The sequence below is a fragment of the Rhinopithecus roxellana genome, chromosome 17 (assembly GCF_007565055.1).
Source record: "Rhinopithecus roxellana isolate Shanxi Qingling chromosome 17, ASM756505v1, whole genome shotgun sequence".
Taxonomy (NCBI): Eukaryota; Metazoa; Chordata; class Mammalia; order Primates; family Cercopithecidae; genus Rhinopithecus; species Rhinopithecus roxellana.
This window is the reverse complement of record NC_044565.1, coordinates 28,200,125-28,226,253: the sequence shown is the minus strand read 5'-3', so window position 1 is coordinate 28,226,253 and position 26,129 is coordinate 28,200,125. Positions and strand designations below refer to the sequence as shown.

At 44.0% G+C, this 26,129-nt stretch overlaps 1 protein-coding gene across 4 annotated transcripts in view; it reads right to left on the bottom strand.

Moving 5' to 3' along the window:
• Window positions 1–6,146: 6,146 nt before the first annotated feature.
• Window positions 6,147–26,129, bottom strand: part of IL1RL2 (interleukin 1 receptor like 2) — a 48,644-nt gene continuing 28,661 nt past the window's right edge. For all 4 annotated transcript variants that reach the window (XM_030921419.1, XM_030921420.1, XM_030921422.1 and 1 more), the window contains exons 7-11: window positions 22,444–22,573; window positions 21,512–21,648; window positions 16,836–16,979; window positions 9,764–9,925; window positions 6,147–7,957 (exon numbers count right to left, since the gene is read on the bottom strand). In XM_030921419.1, coding sequence (XP_030777279.1) covers window positions 7,521–7,957; window positions 9,764–9,925; window positions 16,836–16,979; window positions 21,512–21,648; window positions 22,444–22,573 — 1,010 coding nt within the window. In that variant the 3' untranslated portion in view covers window positions 6,147–7,520. The remainder of the gene's footprint in view (window positions 7,958–9,763; window positions 9,926–16,835; window positions 16,980–21,511; window positions 21,649–22,443; window positions 22,574–26,129) is intronic.

The window sequence follows — 26,129 nt, the reverse complement described above, 5'->3', positions numbered from 1 at the left end:
AAGACAGAGAACCTTCCCCAGAGCAGGCGGGCATCATCCAAATCCCTTGAAGGCCTGAATAGAACAAAAAGCAGAAGAAGGAGGAATTCTTCCCCACCCCTTTTTAAAATCTGCCTCACTCACTGCTTGAACTGAACTAAACCATCTCATCTTCTGCCTTCAGACTGGGATTTACATCATCATCGCCACTGGTTCTCAGGGTGTTGGACTCCAACTAAAGAAATACTTCACTGGCCTTCCTGGGTCTCCAGCCCATAGAGAGCGGATTGTGGGTCTTTTCAGCCTCCATGATCACGGAGACAGTTCTTAATTTTGTATGTATATAAAAGTCATATTGGTTCTGTTTCTCTAGAAAACCCTGAATAATGCAATTAAATCTAAGGTTGGTACTGCAAGATCAAATCTATGTGACTATTCATATATACACCAAAAGGATAATGAATATTTTTATAACTTCCTGTTTTTATCAATTTACCCAATGAGCAAATAATCAGGGAGGAAAAAGTTGTTTATATTTTGAAAGCAAAACAAAGTATCTCTGTCTTTAGTTTCATCCGGCTCTTCAGAATAGCCAGGATGTCTTATTTCACAGCAGACTTGCGTAAGTGTCAGAGGGTTGAGAGTTTGTTTTTTAAGATCTTTTTAACTGCTCTATTTTTTACTGAATGAACTTCACTCATGGCTAGTCTTGTTCATAAACTCACGTCCTCCACCACTCCCTGCATTGGATTATTTTGAAGTAAATCTGAGACATCATAGTATTTCATTCACAAATGTTTCAGGATGTCACCTCTAAAACATAAGATGCTTTTAGAAACATAACAATGCGACCATTATCATACCTAACAATTGAACAGGAATGCTGTAACATCGTGAAATACCCAGCCAGTGATATATTTCTCTGGGGCCACGTGTAACAACTTTGTTACCCCTGGGTGGGTTACCTAATCTCTTACACACGTACTTTCTTCATTTTAAAATGGAAAGGATATAGGATAATTGACTGTTAATGAGATAAGGTACTTAAAGAGCTTAGCTTAGGGTCTGGCACATGGTGGCATCAGATCATTTGTGAGGTTACACACATTTTCCGTTCACTAGGTTTTGTATGAATTAACCCTTACTTTGTAAATGTCCTGTTCATATTCTCTGGCCCTTTTTGGAGTGGTCAATAAGAATACCAACATTGTATTATCCCTTTTTTACAGAGGAAGAAACTGGGGCACAGGGTTTGTGTCTTGCACGAGGGATTGAGCTAGCATACTCCATCAGCAAGTGGTGGAGCTGTGATTGGAGTCCAGGCAGCCCGACGCCAGGGCCACCTCTCTGAAATCCCTACCACTGTAGTCCCCTCTTGCGAGTACATAGCAAGTAGAGCCTGCTGGTCCCCACTCACCACCCTTGGACAGACTGCGGCAGTCTCAGAAGCCCAAGAGTTAGGAACACATTTGAAAATGGCACTATCTCCACCTTCTCCACAGCCGAAAAAGAAGAAAGATATTCTTGGCCTTAAATTGGAGAGCCCCGAGAGGCTAATGTGTGCACTCCGCGGTGTCCGTCCACCTGTAAGGCTCCATTCTGGCCGCCTAGGTAGGTCGCGACAGCCTGAGCGGGGCTCTGTGAGCTTCGGGCTGGACAGCGGTTCCTCAGCAGCCACTAGAGGGCGCAATGGCGCCGGGGACAGGCACTGAAGTCCTTGTTTGCCCAGCTCAGGCGTGAACTTGTTTGTCCTGTGTCTCAAGAGAGGAAATGTTCGTCTCTTTCTCCAGGTTCTTCACCCAATGGGCTGTTTTCTTTTCCTCTTGATGTCATCCTTTCACACAGGCAGGAAATTATGTTCACTTCTACTACCCTGTGGTCATTTAAAACCACAAACAAAGCTGATTGACCAGGAAGTCAGATAATTAAAAGAGCGGTAAGTTCTTGATAAAGCTTTGTTGACTGAAGAAAGCAAAGTAGCCAAAGTATCGTGATTGACTGGGCGACCAGCAGCCAGAGAGGCTGAGCTCTCCAGATTGCAGTGGAAAGGCATAAGTTGGTTATTAAAACAAGTTGGCGAGCTGTGACCAGTATTTTGAAAAATTGAACTAGACTTGAACAAAATAGAATAGAACAAATAACATAGAACAGAGCTTTTTCCATTCTGTGTGTGCATACTGAGTTGCTTACTGAATTATGTTTCTCATTGTACTTCAAAGTTTTAAAAATATGAAAGCCTTGGCTGGGCTCGGTGGCTCATGCTTATAATCCCAGCCTCGGTGACAAGAGCGAAACTCTTTCTCAAAAAAAAAAAAAAAATAGGAGATAAGAAGAAGAAATTTGGAGAAATGAGGCCATCAGAGAGGATAAGAGGATGAAAATACTCATCAGAACATAAAGCTTTGGTCTCCAGCCTTCCCCAGGCCAAAGGTGGGAGACATCAATTAATCTACCACTGTCTTGGTGGCTGTCAGACTGAGAAACAGTCCATCTACTAAGTGTGGGGAAGAAAAGCTATTGCACATGATCCTCATGTTTCTCTACAGCCACAATCACAGTTTCGGTTGATTTAAGGTGAAAAATATTTGAATGTTGACAAGCTAATTGTCAGATGATTACAGCAGAAATTGGTTTTCATTTTTTAAACTGGTAAGAACATGTTTGTGATTTTGACGAGCGTGGTAAACAAACAAAATGGTGATTTATGTTGCTTAAATGGGAATAAAATTTATTTCACAAATTACTGATATTTCTAACACATACAGTTTAATTGGTCATTCTGGAAAAACAGGGGAAAGGGCATACGCTATCCAAGCACAGGCTTCCATGTAGAGCTCAGCCCACTATGACATGGGGATCCCTCCAGCTCTCACCCACCATGACACGGTGATGATCTCATCCAGCATGACATGGGGATACCCTCCCCAGCTCTCACCCACTATGACATGGGGATCCCCCCTAGCTCTCACCCATCATGACATGGGGATACCCCCCCAGCTCTCACCCACCATGACATGGCCCCCCAGCTCTCACCCACCATGACAGGGGGATCCCCCCTAGCTCTCACCTACCATGACATGGGGATAACCCCCCAGCTCTCACCCACTATGACATGGGGATCCCCCCTAGCTCTCACCCACTATGACATGAGGATACCCCCCAACTCTCACCCACCATGACATGGGGATCCCCCCTAGCTCTCACCCACCATGACATGGGGATATCCCCCCAGCTCTCACCCACCATGACATGGGGATAACCCCCCAGCTCTCACCCACTATGACATGAGGATACACCCCCAGCTCTCACCCACCATGACATGCGGATCCCCTGCCAGTTCTCATCCACCATGACATGGGGATACCCCTCTAGCCCTCACCCACCATGACATGGGGATACCCCCCCCCGCCAGCTCTCACCCACCATGACATGGAGATACCCCCCTAGCTCTCACCCACCATGACACGGGGATACTCTCCACGACCATGGGGATGGTCCCCAGCTCTCACCCACCATGCCCATGTTGATGCCCCCAGCTCTTATCCCATCCTCCTCTTCTCTAAAGCTGAGCTCAACCAGGTGTGTAGAATGCCAACCCTAGCCTCATCCTGCAGCAGAAAATAGGTGTAGGAATGAGGAGGTATGGAGCAAAACATGTCATCTTCCAGCCATAGGTGTCAGTCCAGCAAGTCTTAGCCAGTCTTGAGAGTACACTTCTTTCTTCTTGAGCCTAGTTTTGGGCCTGAAATCAGGAAATTTTCCCCTTATTTTCCCCTTTTCTGATGTGGTGGGAGATGGGGGCTGAGGAGGAAACCTGCCATGGGAATGCGAAAATCTCTACCTTGCAGTCAGTTCATCTGGTGGTATATCCCTGAGGCTTCCATTTCTCTTGGGTTATCTTTGCAAGGTGGTTATGCCAGAGCATCACAGGTGAGCAGTGGCAACTGTCGCCTTTCCTATGAGAGCCCCAGAGGAAAGGTGAATTTGGATGACAAGAGCCAGGGCTCTGAGGTCCTTCTCAAGTGGAGAGCCCCTCTCCAGGGACAGCCTGGGAGATGCGGGTGGAATTGTATTGTGAACAGCAGCGTTTCTCAGAAGTCCCTGGGTGTATAGGAGGGGACATCCACACACAGAGTTCCCATCTCCCAGAATAATATTACTGGAGATGTGTGGCCTCTAACATTCAGACTCAGCAGCCACCGCTCCTAGAGCCAGCGTCACCCTCTGTAGCTCACTCCAGACCTCATCTGGAACAGCCTCTTGTTCTTCAAGGAAACTAGGAAGAAATTTTCCACTTTACACAGCCCCAGATCAATAACCAAACAAGCACGTGTTGGAGAGAAGTTTATAAATAAAAAACAGGACCAAGTGCCAAGGAAAGGTCAACCAACTGTGACGTGGCAGGAAGTGGTCTGCTTCACTATGGGGTGCTGATGGGTGTGGGGGGCCCTGGGGGCTGAGGCTCCCTGAGCACATTCCATAGTTTGGCAGGCCAGCCCCTCATGGCATCCCATGGTTTGCCAAGCATTTTATCTCGCTTGGTCCTCCAGGGAAAGACCGCACCTTCCCGGGCCCTTTATTTCATGTGACTGGGTCTCTCCCAGGGCCTTTCTCACGAGCCGACTCAGGGTATCTGAGGGGAGATACCAAAGGAAGTGGGTTTTGTGGCTGACTCAGTCATTATAGGAAGGTGAATGTAAAGGTAACCCAGCAATTCAACACCTACATTTCACCTCTCAGGTCCAATCTCCTCTCTCAGCCCTACCTCCAGGTCAGTCCCTGGGGATTCCCAGGGGAGCCTCTAATTCCCTCAAGCTCTTGGAAAGGAGTGATGAGGGTTTACAGCTAAGTTATACTATTAAAAAACTTTGTGAATCACTAAATTATAAATTGGCCTGTGACGAGGGCACACGGGCTCATTGGAAACGGACTTTGCTTTGCTTGGACTAGAATTCTGGAGCCCACCCCCAAGGACTAGGGATAGGACCCCATTGACCTCATATTTGCTCCAAGCCCAGTTGGAGAAACGGGAGAGAATTGAGGGTGGCCTTCAGCTTTCCTATAAACTGCCTTTTTGTCCCTTAGCCATTGAACTCTTAAACCTCCTTTATTATGCAAATTTGGACTTGAGACCATCAGCAGAGCTGTTACCTGCCAACCTGCTTACTTGTCAGCGGTGATGCCAGGCTGCTTTAATTATTCGTATTCTTGCTGCATTGCATCCCTATTATTTCATTAGGAATTAGTAGAACTTTAAAAAGTTTCTTTGCATCTCGATTTCTCTCTCCAACATGGGAGTCGTCATTCCTCATGGAGGATTTGCTAGTTTAATTAAAACAGGCTCTTTCTCCTGTTGCATCCAAGAGGAAAATGGGCATTGCTGATCTGTTTCGCCCTCTGTCCTCTCACTCGCTGCTGTTCTCTTCTCTGGGCTGGTCTCTGGAGGCTGCCTGCAGTGCTGGAGCGGGCAGGGTGGCTGCGGGCTGGCTGAGGACGTTTCGCCCTTCCTTCTGTGGAGTGCGTAGGAGACCAGGCCAGGAAATCCCCTGAGGGTAGTGGGCACCACCTCTGGCCGCTTGACTAGCCCTGGTGCAGTAAGATCTGGACCGCAATGGGTGAGGGGTCACTGGCTTGTGGTTTGGTGAGGATTTGGGGAATACCCCCACCCCATTCCGATTTGAGGACATCTCAGCACCCTTCCTCCTCCCTTCCCAGCCACTTCCCTCCGCAGGATGGAGGGAGCCAGAGGCAGCCACAGTGCGGGGAGATGGGAGAGATGCTGAGATGTGTCCTCTCTGAAGGGTGTGCCTGTGAATTTTAGAAAATGGATTCTCTAGCAATTAATTATTTATAAGTGAATGATCACACTCACAGGACATCAGTAGAGGCTGTCAGCAAAACAGAAAGCCGACCCGTCGGAAGGCAAGGTATTTTCTGGAAACCTCTGACTTACAGGAGACCAGCACTGTTGGTGAATTCTTTAACTGGAGTTTTATAAGTGAAAAAGCTTCCCCCTTTCCAATATGTGTCTCTACTTTCTTTTTATTGAAAAGTATCAAAAATGTAATAGCAGTAATGAATTATAGTAGCCATTTTTAAATGCTGTTATTCTTAAAATGTATTTTATGTCCTACCTCAGAGCAGTGGGGAGGCAATGGGAAGGCAATGGGGAGGCACAGCTTCATGGTATAGAATTTCAGCTTGAGAGGATGAAACAATTCTGGAATGGATGGTGGCGATGGCCAAACAACAGTGCGAATGTACTTAATGCCACAGAACTATACACTTAAAAATTGTTAAAATGGTAAATTTTATGTTCATATAGTTTACCGAAATAAAAAATTTAAAAAGCAAACGTTAAATAAAAAGTGGACCAATGTCAAGTCGAGGCCTCCGTAGGATGCTAAACAAATGTGTAATGTGAGGTTACCTTGGAACAAAATTCTTCAAAGACAGGAGTGGGCTCCTTAGCACCTGAAAGTCCATCCCACACTAGGCACAACCCACCGCCTGTGAATGAAGGCACAGCGCCTCCCAATCCACCCCGCTCTCCACTCCATCTGGCTCCTGCTCCCGCCCCCGACCCCACCAGCTGGTTCTGAAGGCTGATTCCCCTCCGGCCCCCACTGGCTGCTTACTAAGTCTCAATGTCAACAACCTCAGCTTCAGAGGGTTGAGCTATGTCTAATTCCCTCAGGCCAGGGTCTTGGAAAAAAGCGATGAGGGTTGAGAGCTAATTTTTTATATTAAAAAACTTTGTGAATCATTAAATTACAATTTGGCCTGTGACAAGGGCACATTGGCTCATTGGAAACTGACTGTCTTGCTGGACTAGAATTGTATCATCTGTGGGCTAACTGCATCTCTCACAGGCTGCTCAGAATTCTGGTTGACGTGTCTAAAAGGGAAAGGAAAGGAATTCTTGCTTGCTTTAGTTTGACAGATAAAGCCTCTCAAAGCATGGAAGGGTGACCAAGAGGCAGTCATGGCCACACCCGTGGGTCCCCACTGGTCTAGGTGACTTTTAACTCGCTTCTGGAAGCACAGTGCTCAGGCTGTGGTCACAGCTCTTTGCACTGGCAGAGTGAGAGAGACGCGGACACAGCAAATGACGCCTGAGCACGGGGCCCTGCGGACACTGAACAGACGTGGACAAATACTGCTATCCTTGCCAACCCTCTCCTGGCGCTAGACTGCCCTCCTGTCGTCCCCCGACAGCACAGGCTCCCATCTCTGACTCTGTGGGTGCCACATCACGGGCAAACTTCCGGGCGTGTCCACTGCCATCTCTAAAACCCTCCATGTCCTGTTCCCAGGGGGCCCTAGTGCTGTATCCACCCAGGCCTCAGTGAGTGTGCATGCGTGTCAATAAGCCCATAGGCTAAAGAGAGCCTTCTGCAGAAGCTGTGTCTTTCCCTGAAGAAGCAGCTCTGATCGAAGCAAATGACAATACAACAGACCCTCTCACTAGTACGCAACTGCCAGCTTCAGAGCGGACGGCCCCAATGAAATGTGTCCTCCTCCAGCTGTGAGTCACCGCGTCATGACAGACCCTCCATCAGAGCGTGACGAACCTTGTGTCCTCCCACCCGCTCACCTGTCGTGCGGTAGCAAGGTGTGTGCTGCAGCAGCTGGACCGGAGGAGACGGCCGACACCTTCTGGGTGGCATGTGATATCTCACTGTCTTCCAAAACTTGGTCTTCACACACTGTGACTGCTCCGTGAAGTCCCCATGCCACCGGATGACCCCGTGCTTCTGCTTGATGTACTGAATTGACTCCGGCATGGCTGTGTAGTCCTCCATTTTCTCCAGCTCAATGAGAATAACCTTCATCCCGTCCTGGATGAGGGCATTGTAGACAGCGATTTGTTCTTCTGACAGGTTCTTCAACAGGCCAAAGCCCAGCGATTCAGGGACCACAATGACAATCAGTCTCCTGCACAGCTTAACATTTTCATCGATGACATTGGCCACAGCTGGAAATAAAGAAAGAAGGCTCAGAAGAGCTCACGATTAAAACAGCCCAGGTCTTCATGCTAGTGAGAATATTTGAAACAGGCTCTGAGAGGAGAAAACTGACTTTTTTTATTTTTTTAAACGAAGTCTCGCTCTGTTGCCCAGGTTGGAGTGCAGGGGTGCAATCTCAGCTCACTGCAACCTCCACCTCCCAGGTTCAAGCGATTCTCCTGCCTCAGCCTCCTGAGTAGCTGGGATTATAGACACGTACCACCACGCCCAGCTGATTTTTGCATTTTTAGTAGAACCAGGGTTTTGCTACAAGTTGGTGTCGAACTCCTGACCTCAAGTGACTTGCCCACCTTGGCCTCGCAAGGTGCTGGGGTTACAGGTGTGAGCCACCGTGCCTGGCCAAAAATGGACTTCAAAATAAACATGACTTAGTCAGGAATAGATTAATACAAGTTTTGGGGTTTTTTTCTTTTTTTTTTTTTTTTAACATTTGTCACCTCTTTTGTGAAGCCTCCGTGGCTTTCCCTGAAGCCAGTCATGAATCATGTTTTACATGTGCTTTCTTTGTATGTCACTTTCCCTGGCCAACAAGTATCTGATGGTGCCTAACTCTGTATCCCCAGACTACCTGAAGGTCTGGTGTAGATTAGCAGATGAACACATTTTTAAAAATAGATTTTAAAAGGATAGGAAACATGTAGTTAGCTGAAATGTTGCGTTAATCTTGAATTTGTGTTTTCCTTTTGTCATTATAGTTATTTAAAGGACCAGGATTTATGTGACTAATTTAGAAACCAAATAACATGCCCTGATGATTGCTTGGGAAATACTCAGGCTCTTTAAATACCCAGCTCTGCAGATGCTATTCAGTCTACAGTTGCCTCTCATAGGAAATAAGAATAGACTGGATCCTCCCTGAGGACAGGCCCTTTTGCTTGGCTGATTTTCGTATTTCTAGTGCCTAGAATACTGTTCATCACATAGAGGGGTTTTCAGTAAATATTTGTTGAATAAGTGAGTGAATTGGCATTTACTGGTGACTAGAAAAGAACATTTATTCCAGATTTCAGTCATTTTTCTGTATAGCCTTCCAAGAAGGAGAACAAAGGGACAGGAAGGCACCATTGTGTGAGTGTCTAAAGTGTGCTGAGCTCCATGCCGGGGGCCCCTTCTCAGGTTTTCTCATTCAGTTCTCTCATCTGAGTCAGGGAAGCACCCCTTCCCCATTTTACAGATGAGACAACTGAGGTTCAGAGATGTTAACTGAACTGTCCAAAGCCACCTTCCTACCAAATGGGAAAAGTGCACTAAAACTTCCATTGTATTTAGGGAGGGGAGAGGCAAGTAGGGTTGAGGTTTATAAAATCAGCTTTAAGCACGACCTGATTTACATTGTTCAAACCCATGGAAAATACCCAGCAGTTCGTCTCAGGGACATGAGGGCAAATGACCACTCGCCACCTTTCAGTCCTTTAGCCACAACATAGCTGTGTAGTTGTAACAATGTAGTTACATCACTGGCCACCTGTTTCTGTGAATGGCTTAACCATATCCTCACTCAAAGTGAGATGCACGCTGCTGCAAGCAGGAATCCCAGACACTGCAGGGCAGGGAGGAGCCTAGAGCAGGCAGCCAGCTTGCGCCTAACCTCCTTGGCTGGGGACTAGGGGCTGGCGGGCGGGGGGCGCTGGTCATAGACTTCCTGTGGTTCCATGGGGAAGGCAGGCAGAGTCATCGCCGTTAGCAAAGTGGAGGAACAGAAGGGTCGCTTTCCTTCTTTTATTTGTTATTTTTATACCTCACTTAAAACACACCTTGTCCAGGGAATTCATCTCTGCCGAATATAAACAACTTATATCCACATTGTCTCTCCAGCACCTCGGGCAGGATCTTGAACACCAGGGCATCCACGGCATGCCTCTGGCTTTCCCTGTGGGGCTTGGGGTATAAGACGTAGGCGTCATACAGCTTCCCGTCTGAAAAGGAAACGGACACGCTCGTGGAATTGTTGCTACCGAATTCTCTCATGTTAACAAACCGGAAGCCTGAGTGGCTACCATGGTGTCCTTTGGCCTGGGTTCCATGACTTGCAAGTGCCCAGCTGGCTGACGGTGCCAGGGGATGCCAAGCGACATCATCTCCTCTCATAAATGGACCCCTGAGGGGACGTGGTCTTATCCCCAACGCACAGGAGTGAAGCTGAGACTGGGTAGGCTGCATCACATCTGCAATCCCTAACCCTAACCCATGCCTTTCGATTCTAAGTCCACCACTCCCTGTGATGCGGCCAGAAATGAGAATTAAAGGCAGGAGACTCGTCCAGCGCAGTAGCGTATGGCTGTAACAAACGGGCTGAAGCAGGACAGCTTGAGGCCAGGAATTCAAGACTACCCTCGGCAATATAACAAGACTCTCCAAAGAAAATAATTTTTAAAAAGTTAGCCAGGCATGACGGCTCATGCCTGAAATCCCAGCTACTCAGGACGCTGAAATGGGAGCTTAGGAGTTCAAGGATGTGGCCAGGCATGGTGGCTCATGCCTGTAATTCCAACACTTTGGGATGCCAAAGCGGGTGAATCACCTCAGGACAGGAGTTCAAGACCGGCCTGGCCAATATGGTGAAACCCTGTCTCTACTAAAAATACAAAAAGTTAGCCAGACACGGTGGTGGACACCTGTAATCCCAGCTACTCAGGAGTCTGAGGCAGGAGAATTGCTTGAACCTGGGAGGCGGAGGTTGCAGTGAGCCAAGATCACACCACTGCACTCCAGCCTAGGGGACAAGAGCAAAACTCTGTCTCAAAAAAAAAAAAAAAAGGAGTTCAAGGATGCAATGAGCTATGATCATGCCACTGCACTGCAGCCTGGTGGACAGAATAAGACCATATCTCTAAAACAAACAAAAAAAGGATCTCTAAAATAAACAAACAAAGAAGCAGGAAACTACCCATTTACCCATGTTGCCCTCAGCGTGTTCCGTGTGACGGAGCACTGTCCTAACTGCACCAGGCAAAACTGGATGACTCCCTCCTGATGCAGACCCACCAGTGAATTCCATCACTACAAGCCCACAGACTCACATCTGTGAAACAAGAGAACAAGCAATTAAGCAGACTCTAGTAATCTGCAGTGCCGTTGAGAGAAGTCAAACCCAATGGCGCATGTCATCGTCATCAGTATTTATTGAGAGACCTCAAAAGCAGCCTCTGCATTGGCCAGTGCAGAGATGAGCAAGACACAGACCTCACTGGGCAGACCATTCACATGCACAGAAATGAAACAACACAAGACACAACACGGCGACGAGAGCCAAATGAACAGAAAAGACAGTAAGAAACAAAAATCCCCATGGTCTGGAGTCCTTGAAAAAAAAAAAATTCACAATGAACATGGGACAGCTCCTGGATTTTTAAATTTTTTTATTATTATTATTTTTAGATGGAGTCTCACTCATATCTACAGGCCGGAGTGCAGTGGCGCTATCTCGGCTCACTGCAACCTCCGCCTCCCAGGTTCAAGCGATTCTCCTGCCTCAGCCTCCTGAGTAGCTGGGATTATAGGCACCCGCCACCATGCCCGGCTAATTTTTGTACTTTTAGTAGAGACGGGGTTTCACCATGTTGGCCACGCTGGAGCTCCTGGATTTTAAAGGGTGGGAGAGTTTAGAGGAAAAAAAGTGAGGCTCTAAGAGTGGATGGTAAACAGGCTTGCAAGGGAGCAGCTTCAGAAGGGCATGGAAGGAGGAATAATTTCCTACTCAGGAATCATGTAAATCAATAAGGAGCTTCAGCAGGGCCAGAGGGCTTGAGTGGAAGAAGAGGTGAGGGTGGGCATCTCATGGGAAAATGTGATTTCGAGCTTTGGGCTGTTTAGAAACCCAGACAACCTAGAAGGTACTAGAGAGGAGTGGTGTCCTTTTCTATTCCCTTTTCATGAGAGTTTACTGGATGAGTAGACTTGCAGAAACAGGTGATTTTAAGATTAATAAGGGAAAGGAAAACCTTGTAGTCTTCTAGTTTTCGTCCAAATAATAGTAATGAAAACGTGCACAGATCTTGACAGTTTACATATCACCATTTCTCATTCCATCAGTTCTCACACCAACCACTGCTGACCTTCGGGTCCCTGCTCACCATTCTTGACCATCTCTTATGGAGAATGGTAATACACACACACGCATGCATGCACACCCGTGTGTGCACATATAGTCACACACATGCATGCACACACACGTACACACTCCTTCTCTGCCTTCCACCCCATCATGAAAGGAAGCTGTGTGAGAGTGGAGACTTTGTTGGCTCCCTGCCCTACCCTCAGCCCATGGAGCAGGACCAGGTGCAGAGGAGGCCTTCATCAGTGCTCACTGAATGTCCGAATGAAGCTTGATTTTACAGAGCTTCAAAGAGCTTATATCTATGTTGGGGACAAAGCTGAGGTCAGATTCAGCTTTTTAAGGTGGGATCACAGGGTAAGTACAAAAGGGATAACTAATTTGTGTCTTGAATTGGCAAAAACCCAACAAAGCTGAAACTCCTTGTGCAATCTTGAAGGTCACTGATCGAGACCACCGCTCACGTAAGTGGATACTTTTCTGTGTAAAATTTCATAGCACACATTTGACTTTCCAAAGCCAGAGGATTTTTTTTTTTTTCTGTAGATAGAAAATGGAAAAAGAAACATTTCATAAGGTTCTTATGTTTCTGAACTTCTGGAGAAGGAATTAAATTTTCCCATTTAAAAATGTGATCATATTTATCCTTTGGTTTCTGATGAAGGCTGGCTGAGTTGATGCTCGGTTCACCACAGAATACAGTATTTCCTAGTCTGTTCTAAACTACAGCAGACATGCAGGCTTCTTGCCACTTGTCCCAGACCCTGCCACTAGTATCCTGCTTCTCTCAATCTGTTTCTCTTTTCTTCCTACTGTTTCTGATTAAAAAACAAAAACAAACAAACAAACAAAAAACCATGTGTGCTAAGTGTGTTCTGTCTTTTGCCAATGTTCCCTGTTTCCTGTTTCTAAACGAGGTGTCTGAGGATATAGGTACTTGATGTTCTCCAACTTCAGGATCAGAAGACATCTCAGTAGCAAGAAAGTCTCACACCTTTTAAAAATTCAAAATGTGCGAACGTGCCCAATTTTTTGGTCATCTTATTTTTCTTTCTGTCTGACTAAGCTTTTGAGTAGAAATAGAACTTGCTGATGTTCTCAAAATGTAGTGAGTTTTCATCACTTTCAAATGACTAATTCATAATTTACTGGCCAATATATTAAGAGCAAAAGATCAAGTTGTAGTCTTTCGCTTTTTGCATCAGGCCACTGGTTTTGAAGAGCCTTGCCAGGCAACAGCACCTCAACATTTCCTGGCTGCGCTTCTCATGACCAACTGTGTAGGACATGGTTCTTGTCTCAAATTATGTGTAAGGAAGCTGAGACCAGCAAGACGGCGCGATCTCTCCAAAGTCTCCCAGCTGGTGAGTGCATAGCCTTGATGTAAACCCAGGTCCACCATTCCTTTTGCTGTGACTATAATGAGAAATGGGAGCAGGAAATTTCACAACACTTATCCCTGATTAGTCCTGTGCAACTGTGTCAGTCTGAATTTTCCAAAAGTAGCCCCAGCAATATTTCCAGTCCCACGTGTTCTTCCAGAACTTTGCCACACCTTCACAAAGACGCAGAGTCTCTTTCTACTTCCTTAAAATTGTTACGTCCTTCTTGGCTCTTGGCAAAAAAATACATAAAAGCTCATTCACATAAATTAGTATTTATGAAATATTGTCTAAAGATTATTCAATTCCCTACTTTCTCTTAATATGATATTGCTAAATTTTAGGCCGGCTCAAACCAGAACAGTGGAAAACTCAGATTCAATCTGGCCCCCATGCACATGCTTTTACTGAACCGCAGGACGTTTGGTGGGTGTAGCCCCAATACGTATAGAAAACACTAGAAGAAAAGTCACACAAAACATACTATGACATGGGAAAGTTGTTGCAGTCAAGCTTCCCTACACCACGCCCTTTTGAAATGAGGATTCCCTGTCGGAAAAGAAAAAAAATCTGCCTTTGGAAATTAGTCTCAGAAAAAGCCATGTTTTCTCATGAAAATTGGAAAGGTTGTTGTGAACAGCACACAATGGATCTTGTCGCTGCCTTTGCTTTAGCTTGAAAAGCAAATTCACCTTTAATAATTGTCAAAGGTGTTATTAACTCTACTGCGACTTGTTTTCCTTGTCTCCTTGGTTTCCCTTTGATCACTCCAACTGTTTGGCTTGTCTTCGTTTTAACCACTCTATCCTACATGCACATTCTCCAAAGACCTATCTGGAGTAAGGCGAGGCATTTTCAAATCTCTCTAAGAGATCTGTGCACAGACCCTTCCGTCCTTGTACACACACGCACCCCTGCCAAGAGAATTTTTAAAGCTCCAGTGGCTTGCTAGGGAAGACACAGAACTTGCTGACTTCAGCCAGGGCTGTCAATGGCTTCTCCTAAAACGGTGAGTCATGCACACCTAATTATTAATTGAGTGATACAGCTTAGCTAACCCAGTCAGGGTAAATGACTTATCCTACGAAGGACATTATTTCTCTCTTCCTCATTTTCATCCATTAATTGGCATTTCCTGATTTAACTCAGAAAATATCCTCAAGGGGAACAAGGACATAAACAGGATCTGGGACTCATCTCAGAATCTCATCGGTAGCTTAAAGCCAACACACAGAGATACTACAGGCAGTTCTCGTAGATGGAACTGTAGAGAATTTCATGACAAAATGCACACATAGTTTTCTGAATTAAGCAAAATAAAAATAAAGAAAAAAAAGGACCCCTGGCTGCCTGTGTGCCTCCATCGCCAAATCCTCTGCCCACTGGTGGAAAATCTGGACTGCGTCCCAGTCTCGGCAGAGGGTAGGGCTGCCTAACTCTGCCATCTGCCCAGCCCCCGCTACTCGGTGTGAGTCACTATTCCTGTTTTCTCTTCCTGCTAAACTCGACCTCACTAGCAGCTTCCCCACACACTCTGCACAACACTCATAAGTCACAGCTGTAATCACGCTCCTGGGAGTCGCAATGACTCAGTGAGAGAGTCACTGAGTCAGTGAGAGAGAGAGAGAGAGACAGCGAGAGAGATACACCACAGGGCCTGAGCTGCCAGGAAGAATATGTAAAGTGACGCAGGCTTCTGTGAGTCAAAAAGTAGAAAGCGGCTGAACCACTCACACCTGTGTCAGAAAACAATTAAGTGGTGGGGGACTGAACTGTCTTCTTCTCAAAGATGCAAGCAGGAGAGCAGTCATGGGTGTGCTTAGGCAGGGCAGCCTCTGCAGATGCCAGAGCCAAAACCAGATGCCAGAGCCAAACCCCACCATGCCCAGTCGGACTATCCACAGTGCTAGGAGTACTTCAGGTTGCACTGGACACTTAAGGTTCAGATGACTTTTGTCATTAAAAGGAATTTATTGCTTTCTCCATTGCTTGGGGTTGCTAATTTTGAATGCTGAAATTTAATTTGGAAAAAATCCAAGTTAGGACATCTATGTTTTATCAGACACGTGGACAACAACTGTGCTGTGTATTTTATGTGCAAAGCAGGTGCTTGATGGTAGTGACCTCTTTTATGTTTTAGCTGCCCATACAACATTCTCAGACACCCAGTTTCCCTCCCTTTCCCGCTCCTGTCACTCAGGCCTCTGGACTTCAAAGGTATAAATTCGTGCATCTCCACACAGGTCAGCTGCACTGGGCTTCTTTGGGCTTATATTAATTTTTTCATCTAATTAGGGGACACTAGAGCAGATTTATTACTTTTTCAAGGACTTAATAGATTGTATCTGTTCTGAGACAAAACAAAAAAAAAGTAGCGTAAAGAGTCACAAGCACCATGGTGGGGAATGCCAGGCTCTCAGAGAGTCAGGATCACACGGAGGCATTTCTGTGCCAAACAGCACTGGCAGGACATAGGCCCACAGACCAAAACCCACAGCCGTGGTGTTGGGGATTTGTCTTGACCTCCAGACAGGCAACAGAGGCCGCCCTGTGCCCCAGGCCCCAGCTGAATGCTTCTGTGCGCTTCAGCTCAGTTATCCCCACTGTCAAAAAGCAGGATTTAATCACTTTCCCTTTCTTTTTTCCTCCCTCCTTCTGATTTCCCTTCCTCCCTTCTCCTCCCTCTCTCTCCCCTGCTTTCTTTCGTTTCTTTTCTACAAACCTCCATTCTTCCTTCCGTTTTCCCTCCCTCCCTCTCTCCTTCCTTTCCTTCCTCCTTCTCTCTCTTTCTTTCCTCCCTCCCTGTCTCCTTCCTTCCTTCCTCTATTCCTTTCTATAGCTGAGAAATAGAAGAAAGTTGAAAATCCAAGTTTACATAGGGAGTAAGTGGAGAAGTTGCATTCAAACTTGGTTCGCGCTCTCTCCATATCTGAGAGTTGAAGACTTAAATCCCTGCAGGCACCAAGTACAGGGCCTAGAGAGAGCTCCAACCGCAGGCAGCTCATCCCTCTCCATGACACATATTCTGCAAAAGCACCCACTGTGCTGAGCACACATCATGGATTGAGAGCACTTTGCACTCGGAGAAACTTTCCTGCAGCGGGCAGAGGATGGACGTGGAAACCTTTGTAGCATGGTTGCAGCGGGACTCAGAAGATGGTCTCCTCCCGCAGCTCCTCAATCACTACGAGTCTGCAAACCTTATCTGACCAAATGATGCTGGTGATTAGGGACAAATCATTTCTCTAAAGCACAGGCAGTTCCAAGGAGATTCCTTTCCCGAAATTTGCCAGCTACATAGTAAAATATGACAAAGTATATTTGAAATCGTTGTATACGTATAAGAGGATGCCAATTTTGAGGCATTTTTCAGTGATTACACACACTTACCTTCTATGGTCTCTGTAGAACGGAAGGCACTTCGATACCAAAGAACAATGTCGATCTTAAAAATGTTGTATATGTACACAACAGACACAGCCACAACCAAAAAGGCGATAAGCCCTCCTATCAAGTAAGCTCGAAAATCTGGTGCTACAAATGACAGCAAAAAAATAAAATAATTATAATTATAATAATGATACAAAGAGTCCATTATATACTTCACTAATACAGATCACACTATGAATGCCAAATGGAAAGGTTTTGGACGTCAGTGAGGGCACTGTTTAAACGTTTCTTTAAAGTCAAAAGAGTGGTGTGGGAGCAGAATAATCTGATCTGGACCACGATTGTTAGGAAACAACTCAGCTCCTGGGAACCTATGAGAGTAAAAGTCTGCAGAGCCCTAGTTTCCGGTGGCAGACGCAGGATGGACCCAACTGCACGAAGACTGCTTTCAAAACACCCATGTCCAGGTTCTGCTGAGTCAACACGAGACTGTCCAGAGGTGGTGCCTAAGTATGTTCATGGGGCACCTTCTCCAGCTGGTTCTGCTGCCCGTTCTTGATTACAATCCTATTGTAACTGCTTTCCCAGCCATTCAAAGTTGAACAGCTGGACACCCATCATCCTTAAAGAGCCAACAGTGGTCCCCTCTGGAACCAGCGTGGCTGGCTCCACAAGACAGGCTAAGAGCCAAACCTCTACCTCATCCCCTCTGTGCCATCGATTTCCAGACTGGGTGCCTGTGCGAGAGACACAGTCTCAGAAAGAATGTTTACACCCTACCCTGCTTCATGCGTACACTGCAGAGCAATTATGAGCCTAAGTGGTGGGCAGGAGATGGCCAAGGAGCAGAACCAGCTCCTCTGGAACCTCAAGTCCCTGAAAACATGCTCCTACACATTCAAGAAAAGGAACAGCATGACTTCTGTCTCACCACAGCCCAAACCCATACCACCAAAGAAGACCCTCTGGGAAGGAAAGAACTAGAAAAGGGGAAGAGGGAGACAGGAAGAAAAGTCCTCCCCATTCTTAAAACCCACCTCACACACCACTTCCTTCTTCAGCCCCTTCCTCATCCTCCAGTCCTCACTGGATGGTGGGGTGGGCAGAGGAGGGGAGGAAGAGGGGGGTTCTTTTTTTCTGAGCCCCTAGAGCACTTTAGTTTTTAAAAAAGTTTACAGGTACATAATAGTTGCACATATTTATAGGGTATGTGTAATATTTTGACACAAGCACACAATGTGCAATGACCAAATCAGGGTAAGTGGGATAACCATCTCCTCAAACATTCATCTTTTCTTTGTGCTGGGAATATTCCAAATCCATTCCTCTAGTTATACTGAATTATACAGTAAATTATTGTTATCTATAGTCATTTTGTTGTGCTACCAAACACTATATCTCATTCCTACTATCAAAATGTATTTTTTTTACCCATTAACCAACCTCTCTTTATCCCCCTTCGCCACTCCTCTTCCCAGCCTCTGGCAACCGCCATTCTTCTCTCTACCTTCACGAGATTAATTTTTTTAGATCTCACATATGAGTAAAAATATGCAATATGTGTCTTTCTGTGCCTGGTTTATTTCACTTAACATAATGGCCTCCAGTTCCATCCGCTTTGCTGCAAATAACAGAATTTCATTCTCTTTTATGGCTGAATAATATTCCATTGTGCATCTGTGACACAATTTCTTTATCCATTCATCCACTGATGGGCACTTAGGCTGATTCTACATCTTGGCTATTGTAAACAGTGCTGCAATAAACACGGGAGTGCACATATCTCTTTAACATGCTACTGTCCTTTCTTTGGGGTATATAACCAGCAGTGGGATTGCTGGATCATATGGTAGTTGTATTGTTTGTTTTTTGAGGAACCACTATGTTTTCCACAGTGGCTATAAAATAAACATTAAAGAGCTTATTGTCACCTGCCTTAGACCACACCATGTCATAAACATCTTGAGGCCCAAGATTTCCCATTTACTATTGCACGTCTTTAAATACATGGCACAATAACTAAGAACAAATTTGTGCCAAAAAAAAGTTAATTCATTGAGTAAGTCCCAGTGCAGCCAGAATAGATGCACGGCACTACACACCGGTGCCTGAGCCAATCCTGGGCACTTGTGAGAACCTCTCACTTCAATCATGAGACAGATCCTTCCTGCTTCCCCATCCTCTACCCCTCTTTGCCCTTTCCCAGCTCTCATTAGAATTCCTTCTAGGGGCAATTGCCACCTCTCTCTTTGGGATGACTTGTGTCTGGGAATATTTAGTGTCTGTTTCAGAGATCTTGGTGTTGTTAACCGTCCTAATAAGAAGACCACACCCACTATACTAATGAGGCTCAGAAAGCCTCTGGCACATAGACAGGAGTGATGCTCTAAAATTCTCGGGCTTTTCACTCACGGCCTTCAGGAGTGTTGATGCCCTCTGCTCTGTAAACGAGCTAAAAGAGAATGAAATTGGAAACAGGTCATTAATGAATACATTCAGAAGGACTCAGGGCTTTGAAACGCTCTATCAGTGATACACTGATTAGCCCCCCACACCGAAGAAAATAAAGCATACTATATAACTCTCTTAATATAAAACTCAAAAATAGGCAAAAATAAATTGTGTTATTAGGACTGCCAGCATAGATAGAAAATCAAAGAAATGACTTTTCCTAAAAGTTGGGAGGATGATTATCAAGAGGGAAGGATCAAGAAGAACATCCAGGGGTTTTTCAGGCAATGCATTTTTCTCAATCCAGGTGGTAGTTTCATGAGTATTTGCTATACAATGACTTGTTATGTGATGCAGATATTCTGTGTTCCTTTACCATATATGTGCATGTGTTAGAGCATGTATAATATATACGTTATATTCCACAATAAAAAAGTATGAAAGAAAATCCCAGCTGATTCTTACAACAGCCGTGGAAGGAAGTCGCTATCCTCCTCATTTCCCAGATGAGGAGACGCGGGCACAGAAAGGTTGAGTGACAACGCCGTCCTCACAGAGCTCCTAAGTGAACAAGATAGGATCTGAGCCTGAAAATCTGACCTTTAAGTCTAGGGCAGGAGTCACCTACCATCCAGCTTGTTAGTGGGAATGGGCAGGAGGGTAAGAACCCACAGAACTTGGCAAGTCATTGGGTGCTGGCACGAGGGAGGGTAAGGGAAAACATCAAAATGACCCCAGATTTTGAGCCTGAACAACGTGGAAGATACAGGGGTTCCATTCACAAACATAAGAAAAACAGAACCAGGAGGTTGGAGAGTTTAAACACACTTTCTGACATCAGCCAGTTTAAACATGCTTTCTGACATCAGCAGTCCCTTATGCAGTTGGAAATGCAGAGCTGTCACAGGGGAAAACAGTATACAGCTGGATACATGGAACATGTTTGCACCTGCCCAAGAATGACAGTTGACGCCATAAAGGGGAAAAAGATTTCAGGGACGAGGACACAGAAAGAAAAGCAGCACAGATAATGAACCTCATAGAGGTACCAGAGAGAGAGAGAGATGGCAAATGTAAGACTGACTGGGGGAAAGTGATGGAAAAGGATGCTTTACAAGGAAAAGTCAGTAAGAAGAGAAAAAACGGGCAGTGGTGACAGATGAGCCCAAGGGTCCTTCCACATGACACAACCCAAGAAGGATTCCCCATGCCATGAGGATGAGGAGAGGGTGCTGTGTTCATTCAGTTAAGGCAGCTGAGGCCAGAACGACACTGGCCTTCAGGACACAGAAGTGAGGCAGAGAACGTGCACACCCAGAGCTGCTGCTGTGCACAGATCTCTATTCATCACAATCCTAAGAGAGGTCACGGGCACTTAGGAGGCCAGGATCTTGGCAGGGGCAAAGGCATAATTGCTAACTCCATACAGCAAACACTGTGTTTTCTGTTAGGTGTTTTCTGTGAGGTGGGGCTTCAGCGTGATGTGTGCAAGCATAGGTTTAACTGATCATTGAAGGACAGCAGCAAATTCAAGTCCTCTCTCTTGCATGTAGCTAGCCACACACACACACACACACACACACACACACACACACACATACACTAATGATATTAACAGAATCAAGAAGAACCACTGTCTTGGTAAACCACATAGAATTTTGCAAGGTATTTCATACACTTCTGATATGTTATGAATTTAAAGTTGTTCTCAAGATTCTGGCTTCACCCTCCACTATCTGTACACTGGCTTTAAAACTTCCAGTGGATAATCAATTAGTTCTGTACGGTGCTCAGAGTGCAGTTTGTATACATACATTGAGTTGGAAGCCCTCCTGCTTAAATACCAGAATTCAGCCTCTACAGATAATTTTACAAAGTGACGTAGTAAAAATATACATAGGCATTTTGGCTTTATATCAAATTATAAACATTTGGCAATCACACTTAATAAAGAAAAGCTTTTGTTTTCTTTCTGTTTTGATGTATAAATCTCGATGTATTGAAAATATGGCACTTTCAAAATATACTGCAATAAAATCACAGCCTCACTCCAACAACATTATGAGCCGTTGCATGAGCTTTTCCCTAGATTTCATACTGAGTTTGTCCCTTTAATATCATCCTCATGCCTCACTCTGAGCATTTAGAGTCACTCCTCCTTCAGATGTGTTTCCTGGCCATCGTTTTGAACACTCTGAACAGTGTGTAACCCACTGGAGTATTACCTGGGAGCTGTAACATAATGTATGCTGCGGACACTCCGGCATGGCACATGAAAGGAAGGCCATAATCTTCCATTTTCACTTCCAAGAAGGTGATGTTTACTGTGTACAAATTATGTTCCCGAAAAGAGGCATGGGTTCTATAAAGAAAAGAGCCAGTCATTAATACATGAGTCGTATTTACCTAACATATTTTATAGTCTGTTTTCTGGAGATTAAGGGTTTTCTTGGAGAACACTTTGGACCACCATGTTATCCTAAGAATACTTTGCTGACTGGCCCAGTGAGGTATGTAGATTGGGTATTTCCAAATTTGCATTTTCTTCTGCATTGACAAGGAAGTATGGTTCTATAAGCTACAGACACCATTCTCAGCCCCAAAGGCCCTTCCCCTATTCCTTTCCACGTATCCTAACTCATCCACACTGCAAGGCCAACACAAGCTCTCCTGCCCTCTGACTTCATTAGTTTTATTTACACCACTCCATTTATACCACCATAACTTGAGTTTATACCCATTCGATTAGCTAATGATTATGCACTGTCTTCCCTCAGAGCCCTTGTTGGTGCTTGTTTAGTATAGTAAAGAACTATACTACTATTTCTTTCTTCTACTGTTGCAGTATACACATTTGTGTCACTTCCAGTGTTTCCCTAGTATGCCCAGGGCGTTAAGCTTTGAAGGCCTATGGATCATGATATAACTGAATGGAGATGGTACTAATTTTAAGTAGTAGCTGAGAGAAATGGATCTTACTGCTCTCAGGGATGCTTGGTATTTTACCATATCTCCCTAACTATGTGGTAGGGTGGGATTGATAACATGAATCACTGAGAGGCAAAAACAAGAGGAGAAGGCAATAGTGACACCAGATTCACTTAGATGGAGAAATCCTTGCTAGCTTTTACAGAAGTCAAAAAAGCAAAATACCTACTCCACCCCTTCTCTGATTCGTTTGGATTCACTATAGTAATCATCCACCAAAGTGTTATTGACTCTCCAGCATCGTAGATTTGTGTTATCCTTCGTGTCTGTTATATTACAGTCCACTATCAGGGTGGTACCTAAAAAATCAATATTATCAATATTCAATGAAAATTCTACAAACTTTCAAATTTGTTAACACCTGGATAATGAGTGCATCTTACTCTCAAGCCTCAAATACCTTTTGGTTACCAGAAATACCCCCATAGGCTAATGTTAATCTATTTTTTTCTTTCCCTGGAGAGAGACCATGAGGGGCAAGTGGCCTTCCAGGACATCCATTGTAAAGGAATACATATACATTACCAAACATCATCAGGTACACAAATGTTATTTCTACTCCTAGTAACACTAGCAAAGAACTTGACAGTTCACAAAGTATTTTATGCATTTTCTCCTTCATTCTTTGTATCTTCAAAACAATCTTACAAGGCAGGAAAAGGGGAGGTGCAATTATCCTCATGTTAAGGATGCAAAAACTGAAGTTCAGACCAATGGAGTGACTTGCCCAAATTAATTAGAGGAAGAAATGAGAGATGAACTCTAGATTTCTAACATCAAATCCAGTGATATTTCTACTTCAACAAATGTAACCCCCACCCTTTCCCTCTCTTTCCCTTATCTTGCCTCTACACACATTCACAAATTTCATCAATTTATAGTCTCAGTGGATTTTGTCCCGTGAGCCTAGTAAATTCTAACATTCAAGGAGTGTTCTTTATTCTAAATGATATTTTTTAAAAAATATGTGTGTGAAATATAACACACATATACCAAAGAGTATAGAACAGAAATGCAAAGATAATGAACTATCACAAAGCAAATAACACTTTCACCGCATGAAGAAAACAGGATATTGTCCAAATCTCAGAAGCAATGTCTTTTGTCCATTTTTTAATCAAATTATTTGTTGTTCTGTTTTTTGGGGTTTTTTTGTTTGTTTGTTGTTCAGCTGAGTTCCTTATATATTCTGGATATTAGCCCCTTGTCAGATGCATAGTTTACAAATATTTTCTCCCATTCTGTAGATTGTGTTTTCACTCTGTTGATTGTTTATTTTATTGTGCATTAGCTTTTTGATTTGATGTAATCCCATTTGTCTATTTTTACTCTCGTTGTCTGTGCTTTTGAGGTCTTATCCAAAACATCCCTGTCCAGTCCAATGTCATGAGCACTTCCTTTATGTTTTCTTCTGGTAGTTTCATAGTTTCAGGTCTTATATTTAAGTCTTTAATCCATTTCAAGTTGAGTTTTGAATATGTTAAAAGATAGGGGTCTAGTTTCATTCTTCTGCATGTGGATATCCAATTTTCCTATCACCATTTATTGAAGAGACTCTTACTTGTTCAATGTGTGTTCCTGGCGCTTTTGTCAAATATCAGTTGTCTGTTGATTTGTGGATTTATTTCTGGACTCTCTCTTCTGTTCCACCGATCTATGTGTCTGTTTTCACACTAACATCATGCTGTTTCGATTACTATAGCTTTTTAGTATATTTTGAAGTCAGATAGTGTGATACCTCCAGCTTTGTCTTTGGTTTGGGGCCTTTTGGTCTTTTCCTCAAGATTGCTTTGGCCATTCAGGGTGCTTTGTGGTCCTATATGAATTTTAGGACTGTTCCTTCTCTTTCTGTCAAAATAACATCATTGGTATTTTAATAGGGATTGCACTGAATCTGTAAGTTGCATTCAGCAGGATGGACATTTGAACTATATTAATTCTTCCAATTCATGAGCAAAGAATGATATATTCAGTGCCAAATGAAAATAAAAAACTGCTGTCCAAGAATACTATACCCAGTAAAGCTATCCTTCAGAAATGTAAGAAAAATAGAGTCCCTTCCAGACAAGCAAAAACTAAGGGAATTCATTGCTACTAGACCAGCCTTACAAGAAATCCCTAAGGAAATGCTGCAACTGAAAGTGAAAGGGTGATAATTACCATCATAAAAACATGTGAAAACTAACTAGTAGAGGTAAATTCAAAATTGAATTCGGAATATCTCAATTCTGTAATGGTGCTATGTAAATCTTTCAACCCTCTAGTAATAAGTTTAAAGGTCAAAATGGTCAAAAATAACTACAGACACAATTGGTTATTAAAGAACACACAACGTATAATGATGTGAATTAAGGCAACAAAAGTATAAACTGTTAGGAGGAGGATAAAAGTCTAGAGTATTTTTATGTGACCAAAGTTAAATTGTAATCAGCTTAAAATAGTCTATTATAACTATAAAAGTCTTTATATTAGCCTCATGGTAGCCACAATGATAGAAATTGCAGCAGATACACAAATAAAAAGAGAAACGAATCAAAACTTAGGACTACAGAAAACCACCAAACCACAAAAGTAAACAAGAGAGGAAGACAGAAACAAAGGATCTGGAAAACAACCAGAATACAATTAACAAAATGTCAGGAGTCCTGTTCTTACCGATCAATAACCTTGAATGTAAATGGATTAAATTCTCTAATTCAAAGACATATAGTGGCAAACTGGATTAAAAGAAAAAAACAAGAACCTACTATGTGCTGCCCAAAAGAGACTCACTTTACTCACAGACTCACAGTAGGTCCAGTAAGGATACATATACACAGAAAGCGAAGACATGAGAAAAAGATATTCCATGCAAATGGAAAACAAAAGCAAGCAGGAATAGCTGCACTTACATCAGAAAAAAATAGACTTTAAGTTAAAAATTATAAGAAGAGACAAGGTCATTATATAATGATCACTAGATTGTTGAATTCCATTGTTGAATTCTCAATTGCATTTATTTCATTCATTGAATTCTTTTTTTTTGAGGCGGAGTCTCGCTCTGTCACCCGGACTGGAGTGCAGTGGCTGGACCTCAGCTCACTGCAAGCTCCGCCTCCCGGGTTTACGCCATTCTCCTGCCTCAGCCTCCCGAGTAGCTGGGCCTACAGGCGCCCGCCACCTCACCCGGCTAGTTTTTTTTTTTGTATTTTTAGTAGAGACGGGGTTTCACCATGTTAGCCAGGATGGTCTTGATCTCCTGACCTCGTGATCCACCCATCTCAGCCTCCCAAAGTGCTGGGATTACAGGCTTGAGCCACCGCGCCCGGCCAACATTGAATTCTTAAACTCAGACTTCTCTTGGGTTCTTTTTTATAATGTATATCTCTGTTGAATTTCTTATTCAGAAAGGTAAGAAAAATAAAGTCCCTTCCAGACAAGCAAAAACTAAGGGAATTCATTGCTACTAGACAAGCCTTACAAGAAATCCCTAAGGAATTTTTTTTCATAAATTGTTTTTCTGATTTCATTAAATTATTTGCTTGTATTCTCTTGTATCTAGCTGGGTTTCCTTAAGATCATTATTTTGGATTCCTTTTCAGGCATTTAGTAAATCTTATTTTCTTTGAGGTTTGTTACTGGAGAATTATTGTGCTCCTTTGAGGTGTCATGTTTCCTGTTTTTTAATGTTTCTTGTGTCCCTATGTTGATAGCTGCACATCTGATGCAACAGTCACCTCTTCTAATTTTATGAAGTAGCTTTCTTAGAGAAAGACTTTTTCTGTAGATGCATCCCAGCATGTCAGTTGGATAGGGTATGTTGGCTTTGGTTCTAGACAGAGACAGAAGTTCAGTCTTCATGCAGTGTCTTCAGCT